Here is a 13,416-nt window from a genome sequence, read left to right on the forward strand (position 1 = left end):
GGATTGACTGATTCTCAATGAGACAGATGGGGAAGTAGCCAGGAACGAATCTATCAACCAATCACCGTCCTCTCCTTGCGAAAGAGCGAGGGGCCGATTCCCTTGCCATAGCATCAAATCTCCCAGAGTGACGGTACCGTCCTACCTAACCGAGTAACCACCCGAACACCGGGCACGAGGAACTAGCCCTAGCGCCAAAACCCATGTGCCTGCAGGCACGATCGTGGGATGTACCCTGAACAAGAAAATTTGACCGCCAAAAAATCCATTCCGCGGAAATCTCCCCCCTGCATAGCCCACCCAATGCCACGGCCACGGTGCTAGGGCTAGCCACACATTCCATTTTGAGTATATATGTTTGCAGATCTCGGTGAAAGTTCCCTATAATCCTCCCGGCGGGTATGTGCGACATGAACTGTACTCCGTAGTTTGCGTCGAGATTGTGGGTGTGAGTGGGGTTCTCTATGGAGTACTTGATCGATCCCCGATCGTTTTCCGAGAGATTTATCTACACAACCTTTTGATGGAATCTGGGGGGTTGGTTACTAAACATGGCACAGCCTGGAAATGTGAAATCCTCAATTTTACGTTTGGCATTCATATCAACTTCACTGCCTATATTGTATGGATCTCGCAAATTGTTCGGAATGCACGGATGTACCTCGGACATGGATGTAGGCGATCAGCGGGGGTGCGATCGGCTTGATCGCCGAGTCCCCACTACATGTGGTAGCTAATCGCTAACGCCGATAAGCCTGCATTTGGAATTGTCCTTATGCCGATCACATGAGGACAAAATGAGACATCAATAGCTTCAAAGGAATGTGAAGAAGTGTCCTATTGGATTGTTCACGCAGTGGCAAAATCAGGGGCATTGGCTCGGAATCGCCTAGTCTCGGCCGGATGGGATTAGGTAACCCGACACCTCGTGGCAAGCCCCCAAGACTGTCTTGTCTGTCTGGGCTTTCAATTTGGCGTCGTTTGTCATGGGAGGTCACCAGGCATCACATGTATGTAGTCGATCACAACCTACACGATACAAGTCATAGGCTCAATTGGTCTCCACAAATCTGTCTCAAAGCCCTTGAAATTCTTCCTTTTCTTGGCCTTCAGAAATAAACCTGCCTCATCTAGCCTCATGGTGGTCAACTAGGGTGTGATCCATCTGTTAGTCCGTACGATGGGTTGTGCTGTATTTCCGCCTCACAACAGCCCTACACGCAGGCGTAATTTACACCCTACAGTGACAGATCGATATCTTCTTGAGTGTATGCAGGTTAAGTTGACCACGTTCACAGTAATCAGCACCCATAGTCATATACTGGCATGACTACACTGCTTAGAACCACCAATAGTCCACGAGAGGAATTCTAATAATACCTGTCGAAGTAGCCTGGAGCCTGGCCAACCCTGCAAGAGTGGCACGCCGAGGTACGCCGAGATACGCCAAGGAAATTGCCTAAATAGGAAGGCAGAGACTCCCGGGTTCTATAGTTAACGATGAAGTTGACAAAAAAATTTACTCGGAATTTTCGACTGGTACAATGATCCAGATTCTGCGCTAGCTGTTCTCTTCGGGAAGGCAACAACTGTATTGTGCCTGTTATGCTATGTGATTCATCCCAGGCAGATGCGATCGTTGGCCGACGATGGAGTGTCTGAAACACTGCACCAGGTTCAACATGTAGGACCATTACCCATAAATATCCCAAGCAATTCTAGGCCTGAAACGAAGCAGGGATTCATGGCCCTGAATTTCAGGTTTCCAAGTGAGATGGGACAAGCCGAGTAACGTGCCGACGCAGTCCTGGCCCCTGCCCGATCCGGCTATCACGTGGTACTATTTTCCTGCGTGCTACCGGAGGTCCTTCTCGCAGAAGAGGGAAAGAAAATGATTGACGGTCTACCGCTTAAGAGGATCTGCAGTGATCCTCGATAGAGTCACATCTATCGGAATACACACCTATCGGGATCTGTCTGGAGTGCAGAGTAACGCCGCCCCACTTAACAGCTGCGAATGGTCTAGACCTCTAGGGCTAATCTGAAATCATATTTTTGTCTCTTGAGAACTACAAAAGTGGCATCCTGCAGCTTTATTTGCAGAGAAGTAGGAAATGGTCTCCAGGTTAGACTAGACACCATGAGTGGCACCACATGGAGCCACTCGTATTTGACGGTTAGTGGCGCTCTCGAGCGGACTAGCCTACTTAGGTACAAATGCAGAGAAGAGGAACTGGGCGACCATGGACCGAGCAGCCGTAAGTTTTTCAAGCACCCAAACTATGATCGGCTCGGTTCCGTGGTTCTGACCCCGAGCTTGGGCTTAACTTTTGACACTCGGATTTCCCCCAGGCTTTTTGGTATTTAACTTACCTTCCCCCTCCTCTTTTTGTGTTTCTTACATAAATCTACGTTGATTAGGTACTATATCCAATATGCCTCTGTCAGATCTAGACCAGGACATCACACCTATCCCCCGTTCGCGGGAGGAGAACCAAGAGAGGTATGAACTTCCATACAGAAGGGGGAAATGAATTTAACTAACAACCACCCAGAGCCTTCATCGCTGCGTCCCGGCGAAAGGATCGCAGCTTAGATGCCCGTTTGGAATCTGCAAACCGGGCTTCTATGCTGCATAAGAAGCGCACGGGCAAAGCCTTCCATATCACCAAGGAGATCGTGGAGAAAGAAGCCATGTATGAAGAGGTCGATGAGCGGTATCAAGAAAAACGCATCCTCATGCTGCAACGCCAAAACGAGCAAATCGAAGACCAATTCAAAAACCATCTACTGGCCGCCTTTGCAGCCCGCGCTCAATTCAATGCATCCTCCATCCACAGCCGGCGAGCAAGCCACATGACCCCACGCCCATCAGTAAATGGAGTTAATTGTGGCGGGCCACGCAAGATGAGCCTGGATCTTTCCAATCTCCGCTCTTCCTTCTCCCAGGGTCCAGGATCTATGGCAAGCCCAATGGCAACAGGTGATGGGTACGTACTATCGCCCACAGCATCATATGACCCCAGTGCCCAGTCCTACCCGGCGTACATGAACGGTTCGCAGACGCCATACTCCGATATGTTCTCTGCCTCAACAGGGGCGCCGTCGGGGCAACTTCCGGCCTACATGCACCAACAAGCCTCAGCACCAGCCTGGAACTCACAAGTACCCGCGTGGGCCGCGATGCAACAGCACAACCCAACCCCTGCGCAAACCCCCACAGAAACGCACGCCGTGCAAATGTGGCAGCAGCAAATGATGCAGCAGGCCCAGATGCCTGACTCGGCAACCCAAATGCATCAGTTCAGAGATCGCCTAGCGTCCGCACCGGAGTTGCCTCTGCAGCATACAGCGGCTCCACCCATTTCTTCAGCATCCATGTCTGGCCCCACCGGCCACGGCCCTACCCATGGTCACTCGCGCGGCCAGTCCCAGCCATCGAATAACTTCCACAATCTCAACCTCCTTACCCAGAGCACAAGCATTTCTCACCCCCAGAAGGCCCCATCCAGTCTAAGCTCTCCTAAGTTCGAGGCCCTCTCGGCCGGCACTCACTCCACGCCGGACTTCTGTCCGACTCCCAGCACCCCGCTGTCTCCAACGTCTGCTACGGTGCATGCTACCATGTCACAGGGTGGGAAGGTGGACGGTGATGGCATTATGGTCTCCCATGAGGGGCTGGACCCTGACTTCACAGATTTCAGTCAGTTTGCTTTCCACTTGGGTAATTCGACTGTTCCGCTTTCTGATCGTGATCAGCCCTTTGGCTTTGATGACCTGCTCGCTGTTGATGATTTCACCAGCGTCTCTTGTTAACTTCATATATCAGTCTATCATGCCTATTATGATATATGACACCTGATATACCTAGGTGGCATTTGGCTTTTTCTTTGACTTCTTTTTGGGATTGGGTGTATATCGGGTTGGCTTTGCACATTTGCTCCTGTATCATATTATTTTTTTTTCTCTCTTTCTCATATCTCTCATTTAATATCCTGAACAGGAGTCAGGATTGGAGATCTTTATAGGTATCGGATGGAATCTTGCTCTTCTTTGTCACTCCTTTGTTTTTCTTTAATCATTCCTCTACCTTTCTTCAATGTATGTACAGCGACATGGAGAGACCCATTCTAACCACTTTTCTTTCTCAATCGCCGTACTGAGTTTTCACCTCGGTAGATTGAATGTTTGTAAGATTTAACGTTGCATCGATCCGCAAACAATCACTCGCCAAGTCTGTGTCCTAATCCGGCGCCGTCCCCACCACTGCTCTGGTATCTGCGCGATTATTGGCATCTCATTTTTTGCTTGAGGGATAAAACCTAGTTCCAGACTCTATGCTCCTTCGGGCCGTGCCAGCGGAGCTGTAGCTATAGCTTCCCCCAATGCAGTTCCACCTTCACTGAGACATTACATAGCAATGACCTTTGACCTTTCCGTTCCCTTAACCAGTGCTGCCTTTTTGTCATTAGCTTCGAGGACTAAATCTTAAACCCTTGTTCTTCACACACTTTTTCTCTTCAAAATACCGCATCTAGTAAACCAACTCCGCAACTAAATTGCATCCGTCATAACAAGTCTCCCGCCCTATGTACGTAGTAGGTCTGTCTCACAGTTCAAAAACACAGGAAACCCCTGCAGGGCTATGAGGTATTTCCCAGCCCATCACGTACGTCCTCACGGTCATGGATCAAGTACCTAATCGAAATCCAGCGATCAGACCATCCTGAACCGTGGGAACCGCCCGCCGTACTTTGTCACGTCGTGACCACCGTGCTACTTTGTATGTCATAGCCGTGGACCCTTCCGTAGATCCCAGGCTAGGCCTTGCGTAATGTATGGAAACAGGAACTTTTGTTCTCTCGGGTGCAGGGGAGGGGAACTTTGCTTTCTCTGTTTGGTCCCTTTTTACACTTTCTTGATCTCGTAATCTCGCTCTCGGTCTCGCGCTGACCACGAGGTAGGATAGGCTTCCTTCGCCGAATTCCAAGTTGGACATTCGGGTTGACTGCTGCAAATGAAGCTTCCACTCGGTGTATATTTAAATTTCGTGTTGAGGAAAGTAAGTTGAAATGCAAGTGCCCCGTGCCCTACGGAATTACTTGTGGTCTTGCGCCCCCCCTGCTTGGATCGCTAAGGCGTTCCCGGGATTATGGGTCAAACGGCGATCGTGCAGGGCCGACTATCCTTTCTACTTCCGTTTAATAAAGGGCAGAGCATCGGTATTCTACCAGTCCCTAGCAATGCTACAATGCTGTGATAAGTAGTAAGTCCAGGCCTCGAATTATTTACACACACAAACATCAGACCAAAGACCCAGCAACACCCAAAAGGTATCCACTGTATGTGGGAGAAAAAAAAAAAAAAAAAAAAAAGAAACAAGTGAACTGCAGAATCCCAGATTGCGGGGTTAAGGTTGCAGCTCAGCCCAGCCCCAATTTTGATTGGCCCAGCAACGAACTAGCGCCCGCACTGACCCATGAAAAGTATAGAATCCATTAACGCCTTTACCACGGTTGAAGACAAGTCCGAGGGTAGCACAGCAACGGTCGAGACCTGGTAATTGTCGGTACACGACAAATCTTACAGGAAAAAAATCCGCCTTGAATCAGAAACTCTAATTCCTCCTTGTGAATACGGGACCCTCTAGCTCCAACGAGGCGTCCTGTATCCACCCACGCGTCTGCAGATGCTTGCCCATCTGGAGGTTCATGCTCGGGTTGTATAATTGGTTCCGGTTGGATTGGACTGCACCGCTGGCCCCGTGCACGCTTATTAAGGGGAGGGGGGGGGAGAGGGGGTGAAGAGTGGCGAATTCTTTTTTCTCTTTCGCTTGTCAGATTCAACGCTGGGTTTGTGGCTTGGGGATCCGGTGGGTGGCCTGTCAGATTGACAGATTTAAATGTGGATGACTCCCAAGGTAGGTGATAGGTCCATGGGTGGTAATGGTGATGGTGATGGATAGAGGCCCTGGCGTGATAGCCCTGGAGGGCATGATTCGCACCTCCTGGGCTACCTCGTCTGTTTTGGTCTTATTGGGGCTTGCATGCCTGCATTCGAGGTATTTCTTAGCAGTGGGCTAGCGATGCGGAGTAGGCATTCACCGTCTATAAAGCAATCTGGCTATGGAGTCCAGGTCGGTCGATTTGGACAAAGTCTGGACCAAATGGCGGCTATCTCCAGGTGTTTTGTGCCGGTAGATTGATTGGTTAGTTTCTTCTACACACGGCCGGAGATGGTAAACTGTGCATTTCCACGTCTCAAATCGAACATGCCGATATCTCAAGATTCTTTACGTGGCTGTAAATAATCCCAAAATTAAAAAATGACCAGAGCCTGAAGCTATCTCCTTTCTAAACCAGATGCCCAAATCCCCCCAAATCGAGACCTACAATATTGCCCAATCACAGTCCCAAATTCATCCGGAAATGCCCCAAGGGGTGTCTCCATGATCAGCGTCCAGTCCGGTCTCTCGGTGTTTAGTGGAGCAAAAGTGGCTTCAGGCGAGAACCGGCCAGATGGGCGAGGTGGAGAACAAGGTGAAATGGCTGTGGATGCGTTCGTAGGATGTTGCCCGCCTGGGAAGACCTTCCCCGGATTGTAGAAGTTCGCTCATATTATTTCTCTGAGCTTGGTAGATATCGTCGTTTGAAAGACACCGTCAATCTTGTCTCATCAAAGAGGGATTAATATAGCTAGTTCTTCAAGGGGGGAATCAATCTACGCGTGACAGGATGGACATTTATCTTCAAATCAAGATCTCGGCCAAAGCCCAATTCCAGTACGCAACAGCTTCTAGTCCAAATCGGCCCAAGTCAAAACGAGACCGATAGCACTAACCTAACGATGCCACGACACGCAAGTCACTGTGCAAGGAGGTGGGTTAGCCAAAATATGACGAGCCAGTGAGAGGCAGCAAGAAGCCAAATCCTAGAAGTGATCCACACACAGAAACCGACAGCTGATCCACGCCCCCCTACCTCGATCATGTTCAAACCCAATTCAACGCAAAAAGCTATCTGAATGATGGAATACGAGGACCAAGGGTACGGTGATCTGGAATCAGTTTTGTACGCTGATGTTTGATGTTTGATGTGCAAAAGTAGATATCATTGCGTGTGTGGGAGTGTTTTGCGCCGCTGGACAGTGTTTAATGGGACTCAATAAGACTGCTTGTGGAGGCCGGAGATGTTTCTCCGGTTGATGGTTTGGAGTGGTGCGAGATTAGGGTGCTGTTTCGCGGGCTTTCTGTAGTGATCCATTCTTGAAAATCCGGTAGATTTTCGGCTTTCGTCCGAGGGAGGGTTTTGCCTGGGTTTTGTCGGCCTTGTCCGAGAACTGTTGATCTTAGTTTAGTGTGGATTTTTAGATCTGATTCATCTGGCAAGGAGACTCGAAAGTCAGACATATCGCACGGTCTACCAGGATGCAAGCGAGGGAGTACATTGGGAGAGAGTCAAGTGAAGTTGATTGGTAATGCTGATCCATAATGGAAATCATATCCGCTGCTAAAGACGATAACGAGAGACTGGTCAATTCCAATGGTCCATCAGCTCGCCTCCTATTTTGCATGACTGATGAAGTGTGACGAATTTTCATAACAAGTGGGGGTGACGGGCATTGGGATTCCCACAAACCCAAGCGCGTCGGGAAAAAACAAGTGCGTATATCAGATTTTCAAAATACAGGCGCGCCGAGAACATCGTCGGTAGTTGAGCCCAAGTGTAAAATGCAGTGGGTGCTTTTACATGCCACCACGGCTGAAAAGCTCCCGGCCAATGTCACCGCTGCGGCGGACACTCTGGCTTGAAGAACTACTGCGTCGGCGGCGGCTACGAGACTCCGCGGGGTCAGCTGGGTTTAGCCCACCGGCTCGGGCATGCAAGTTCAGGATGTCCGTCAGACTAAGTACTCCAACCAGGCGCCCGGACAGTCGTGCTCCATCTAGAGTGGATGAGGGAATAGAATGCGAGATGGGCGATGGCACTGGGACTGTCACACCTGGGGCTGGGCATGTGTAGGGTAGGTTGGGATTTGGTAGGTGAGGGGCAGGATATTGAGAGGGCAGTGCAGAAGGTGTCACGGGGACAGAAGGAGATGGTGGCGGAGAATTTGTAGCATAAGATCCGGTAGCCGAGCTGATGCTGTTGGAAAGAGGGAGGTGGACTGAAGACTGTGATGGAGTTGGCGGTCCTGAGGAGGTTGGAGATAACGGATCGGTTACCCAGAGCCTGAATCTGCAGTCAGCAAATTTTCTGTTTACATGACGAGTGTGCAGTAGTTACCGATGCGATCGAGTTGCCACGAGCTTTGCGACTGTGTGAGCGAGTGTCGATCCAGGATTGACATGGAAGACCGGGAATGAGTCTTTACCCTCAATCAAACCCCGCGTGGACAGAATGATCGAGATGAAATGAGTACAGGTGTTTTGAAGAAGTGGTAATGAAGATGATCGGGTCAGAAGCTGCAAAATCGTGAGTAAACTTGGCCACCCACGAGGGCTTGTCACATACCTTGACATCCGCTGTGGAAATGTTCCCAAGCACGTTTAAATAGTTGTCAACAACCGCGATCGAGGACATGCCCTCGTTGTTCATCACATGAAGAGCATCAGAGAGGGGTTTATCACCACTGCAAATGACAAAATGGCGGTTAGATTGGTCTTCAATAATTCTCCCACACAACTTACTTGATGGAAATCACTTCTTGCGATCCAATCACCAGCTCACGCAGAGCCTTCGGATACAGCTCTTCAATGACCGGGAAGCTGCGGCCATTTTCCCAGAGAAATTTGACCAGTCGGAACTGGCTGAAGATTCCGACTACTTCTCGATCATTGGACTCTTTGACCACCACAACCCGGTGCACACCACCACCAAATATCTCAACCGCCGTCAAAACATTGGCCGACGCTGGCAGGTTGATCAGTGGCTCCTTCTCCATGCCAAACTTCTTCACATCTCTCAGTGGAATGGGCACGCCGTTGTGAGCTTTCTTGGCTAGTTCTTCATACGACGCTCGATGCGCTTCGTCGGGATGTGTCAGGCCCGCTGCCAGTAGGAGATAGGAGTTGAGATCGGCATAGTCGAATGTGGCGACGGCGGAAGTGGCTTCAGGGGTCTCGCGGATCAACAGCACAGCCGCACCTGAATCAATCAAGATCTAGTTGGACGAGCATGTTAGTCCAAGGACCAGGAATTTTACCTTTGTAATATACTCACGTTCGTCGCATCTTCAATACCCGTGTCAAGCTCGACAAACTTCAGGTCATCCGGGCTAACCAGCTCGCCAATTGAAATCTGTCTCCAATCACGACCAACAAAGGCAGGGTTGCTAGCCTTCGGTGGTGGGGGATTGTCGATGAGGCTCTGGATGGCAGATTGTGGGAGGGACGGCTGCCGGCGTGCGCGGGGAGAACCTGGCGGGCCGCGAAGTGACTCGCTCAAGCTTGGTCTGTGCTGGTGGTTTGCTGAAATGCGGAGTGGATTTCGTGTAGAGGGAGACCGGGACTCGGTGCTGGATCGCGGGGAAGCAATGGACGCGTTGAGAGAGGTATCGGATCCTTCGCGGGAGTGAAATCGGCCCGCCATATCAAAGGTTCTTCTCGGGAGATTCGCTAAAGACAAGGGCAATATGTTGCGAAATGTTGAAGCAGCCAGGTTACTTGATCCTTCTGAGGTCATCAGGTGATGATGCGGGTCCATAAGCGGGGTAACCCACCAATGGGCATTGAGCCAATCTAAGACCAAAAACAACATCAAGGTGTATACAACCAAGTAACTCATTTCATATTACTCCAAGATCGTCACCTCTCATAATTGAAAAAAAGGGGCTTCTTACAATGATAACAAATACCTCCTACACACCGACGAGTGTAAATCTGTCGACCCTAAAGAACTCAAGGGATGAATGCAAGAAGTCTAAGTCTGAATTCGCATCATGGGCAAATGGACGCCTTACGACAAATCTAACATTAGCAGTTAGCGCCAACTAATGTGCATAAAAAGTTTCACTGGCTATCACTCTGATTTTAAGTCACTGGTCTGCGGCGAGCAGCTGGCCGAGATTCTAAAGGCAATCTCGGGTGATGTATCTTCCCTATGTCCCGAACACCAAAGCTCTAGTAGGATATCTTACTAGCATCAAGCGTTCAACTGTATGATTTGTTGCTCTTCAAGGAGAAGATCAATCAACAACAAACAGCCCAGGGGAAACGGCTTCCGAGCCCACCTCGGCACGCCAGCCTACGACCACATCGGCCGCATCGAACATATCACTGCCAACATAACCATTGATGTTGCAGCTCTCAAAATAGATATCTGGAGTTTGTGCGCCGTTCACACAAAAACATAAGTTGAAGTTCTGGAAGGTGGCCAAATCACGTCTGAAAGGGGAATCGCGCATGAATGGACTTCCGTTCCACTTGAAAGAGTTAGTATGCTGACTTTCGGGTCACATCTTGCCCATCTTGGAGTTCAGGTATGCTTCGAATATTCTTGATTGAACTATATTAGAACAAATCAAAATCACAGTCTCTTTGGTTAGCACAGCTGTATACAAAGCATACAGTATGTAACGACATAATCAAGCACTCAAGTCTACCCAGAAATGTGAACTAATCACCCAAAATTCAAAAGAAAGTAATTCAAAGACTTAATAATCCTGGTAGAATGGCATAACCACATCTCCTACCATCACTGTCCTGCGACCAGGCAGTTCTGAGTCAAAGCCCGCGAGTTCTTCCGGGGAAAGCGCGGAATATTTACCAAATTCGACCTTCCCGTCGATATTTCGCGTCTTGGCAAGCGTTGAAAACGGTTCAGCGCGTCGAATACCGGTGAACTGGTCTATACAAACCATTTGACATCGTTGACATGCATCGAGAGCATCGAACCGAAGCTGGTCTGGTCCAATTCGAAGGGATGACCACCGGTCCTCCGCGTACGGTTGTTCCACATCGCCACGGTGAGCAAGCCGTTCAGCAATGACAATGTTGCCCCGGAAGACGTCTGCAGCAACAGTCTTACTGCTGCCTTGTTTGTTGTTTGCTTTGATGGTCTCATTCAGTCGGTTGACAGATGAACGTGAGATTATTAGGATTGGCGACTCGTTGGATAGCTTGATTTGTCTCTGGCCACCCTCCCGTGCCGGGGGAGGAAAATCAGCTGGAAACGAGCCAGGCATGATCAGTTTGCGGAAACGGTGCTTCCATGTATTTGGTGTCTGTTGCACCCGTGAGAACCGGCTGTTAGTCCGTGTAGGGAATCGTGCGAGAGTACAGGGTACTCCCAAGAAGTCTGAAAAAAATGCAGAGACCACCGGGGACGTGTAGGCATGAAGAGAAATCCGGTCGCCACAGACTGTTGTAGGCTTTTTGGTCGAGCTTGGACAGAAGGATTTGGAGATGAGACTGGTGTCCTCCCAGCCAAGTGAGATCTCAAGGCTAACCTGATCTGGTGCGGCGATTGCACCACAAGTAATGCGGAGAACTCCTCTTTCAATCTCAATCGAGGGTCTTATGAGACACATGCGAGGGTATCTACAAGCGTTAGTTTAGGAAGTCGAATCCTTTTTTTGGGCGCTACGCACCTTTTCTGATTCAGGGCTGCACCAGTCCCTTGATGAATCAAACACCATTCTCGATCCCAAGCCAGCCCCTCTTTCTTCACTTCCCAGCGCTTTCCCTCGGGTATCTTGAAAGCACCACAGCTCTTGATTGGGAACACAGCTAAACTTTCAACATAGAAATGAGGGGCAGCGACCTCACTGCTTTCTGTCAGAGGATCCAGAGCGACTATAGGTGGGCTCTTCTCCACGTAGAACTCCTCAATGAAGTTAATCAAGGAGTCTAGATCCTTCATATTTGTCGTGGCACCAACACTGACACGCAAAATCCCTGTTGGTCGCCCTCCAAGAACATCATGGTGATCACCACAACGCAATCCCGCAGAATAATGCCGGCGAAGCTCAGATCCAGTCCATCCAAGCGATGAGGCTGTTCCTCCTGGATTACAAACCGAACCAGTCCGTATCTGCAAGTTTTGCACCGTAGCCAATTTTTCTACCTCGGTTTTGGGAACCCATTCACCGCGACTATTGCAAAGATTGAACGCAACAATCGGACCTTGAATGTGTGAATTGCCGTATGCCGAGGTGTTCGATTGATAGATTTGACAGACTTTTCTCTCATTGAAATGTGCCAATGAAGACAGCCTGTCATAGACTTGCTTTGCGAGGAACTCTGTGTGTGCCGAAATGTTCGCCATGGAACCAAATAAACGCTCATGGGTGTCCAAGGCCGCATCCAGAGCTATGATATTGTGGAATGGGAGCGTACCATCCTCTAGCCGCTCATGGATAGAGGTTTCCTTTTTCGCATGCCATTGCACCCCAGTGGCCAGGACCATGTCAACCGTGCCTCCGCCAAAATACTTCCGTCGCTCAAAGACACGTGCAACACTTTTGCGGACAATCAAAGCACCCAAATCGGGAAATCCAAAGGTTTTGTAGAAGCTGAGCACAGTGAAGTCTGGAGCAGATGAAGACGGGCCCAGATCAAGTGGAGCGGTTGATACCAGCGACGCAGCGTCAAGCAAGGTGTAAACATTTCCTCCGCTTTCTTTTGTTGCAGCTCGCACCTGCTCGCACCATCGAATAGGCAGACGCCGGCCGTTCATATTGGATTGGGCTGGGTATGCAAGTAGTCTGGGCGCCTTCGACTGGTTGCCAGCCAAATTTGAAATCTCAGCCTCCATCTCATCATCGCTTAGAAAACACTGGTAGCCCATTTCGGCTAACTCTCGTACACCGACGAGACTAGTATGAGCATCAATATGGTAGCCATACCAGAATCCTCGATGGTCAGAATCCCGGAGTGAGTCTGCAACTAGCTTAATTCCAGCAGTTGCGTTTGCCACAAAGACAAGGTCGAACTCATCTGGGTCCGCATTGAGGAATCGCAATACGCGGACCCGAACATCTTCTGTTCTTTGTGTGGAAAGCTGCGACGATGCAGACATCGAATGAGGATTTCCAAACAGATTCGATGTAAGATCACGCGAGAAAGATTCGATCATGGACTTGGCGTAGGGTGTTGTCCCCGCATAGTCTAGGTATGTTGTATCTGGCAGAGCAGTGATCAGCATGCATTGAGTGATAGCAAGCGGGCACTTGTACCATTTAGCAGAGGGTACTCTTGGTCTCGGATAATGTCCACATCGGCTGAGTAACCATGACTATACTTAGGATGTCTAGACCCCTGAAATGTTGTTTCTGCCATTGCTGAAGTTCAAATTTAGACGGACACACTCCAAGGTTGGTTGTCTGTTGTACTTTGCTTGGAACCAAGGTGGCAAATTGTGAAAGACCGTGGGACTTTTTGTGCATATGCTTAGCAGCACAGTCAGCACATCATGA

At 49.6% G+C, this 13,416-nt stretch overlaps 3 protein-coding genes across 3 annotated transcripts; 1 reads left to right on the top strand and 2 right to left on the bottom strand.

Annotated features, from left to right (window-relative positions):
* Nucleotides 1-2,140: 2,140 nt before the first annotated feature.
* Nucleotides 2,141-3,773, top strand: Pdw03_4183 (uncharacterized protein; the record flags this gene model as incomplete). The annotated part of the gene is made up of 4 exons (XM_066100682.1): nucleotides 2,141-2,360; nucleotides 2,422-2,503; nucleotides 2,556-3,703; nucleotides 3,760-3,773. The coding sequence occupies 4 exons, from the start codon at nucleotides 2,141-2,143 to the stop codon at nucleotides 3,771-3,773; spliced, it is 1,464 nt and encodes a 487-aa protein (XP_065956082.1).
* A 3,971-nt stretch (nucleotides 3,774-7,744) lies between these two features.
* Pdw03_4184 (Peptidase aspartic, active site) lies at nucleotides 7,745-9,590 on the bottom strand (the record flags this gene model as incomplete). The annotated part of the gene is made up of 5 exons (XM_014675931.1): nucleotides 7,745-8,231; nucleotides 8,286-8,464; nucleotides 8,514-8,631; nucleotides 8,690-9,162; nucleotides 9,222-9,590. The coding sequence occupies 5 exons, from the start codon at nucleotides 9,588-9,590 to the stop codon at nucleotides 7,745-7,747; spliced, it is 1,626 nt and encodes a 541-aa protein (XP_014531417.1).
* A 1,063-nt stretch (nucleotides 9,591-10,653) lies between these two features.
* Nucleotides 10,654-13,279, bottom strand: Pdw03_4185 (Molybdenum cofactor sulfurase protein (HxB), putative; the record flags this gene model as incomplete). The annotated part of the gene is made up of 3 exons (XM_014675930.2): nucleotides 10,654-11,539; nucleotides 11,590-13,123; nucleotides 13,177-13,279. The coding sequence occupies 3 exons, from the start codon at nucleotides 13,277-13,279 to the stop codon at nucleotides 10,654-10,656; spliced, it is 2,523 nt and encodes an 840-aa protein (XP_014531416.2).
* Between the last annotated feature and the right edge of the window lie 137 nt (nucleotides 13,280-13,416).

The sequence above is a fragment of the Penicillium digitatum genome, chromosome 1 (assembly GCF_016767815.1).
Source record: "Penicillium digitatum chromosome 1, complete sequence".
NCBI classification, from domain to species: Eukaryota; Fungi; Ascomycota; class Eurotiomycetes; order Eurotiales; family Aspergillaceae; genus Penicillium; species Penicillium digitatum.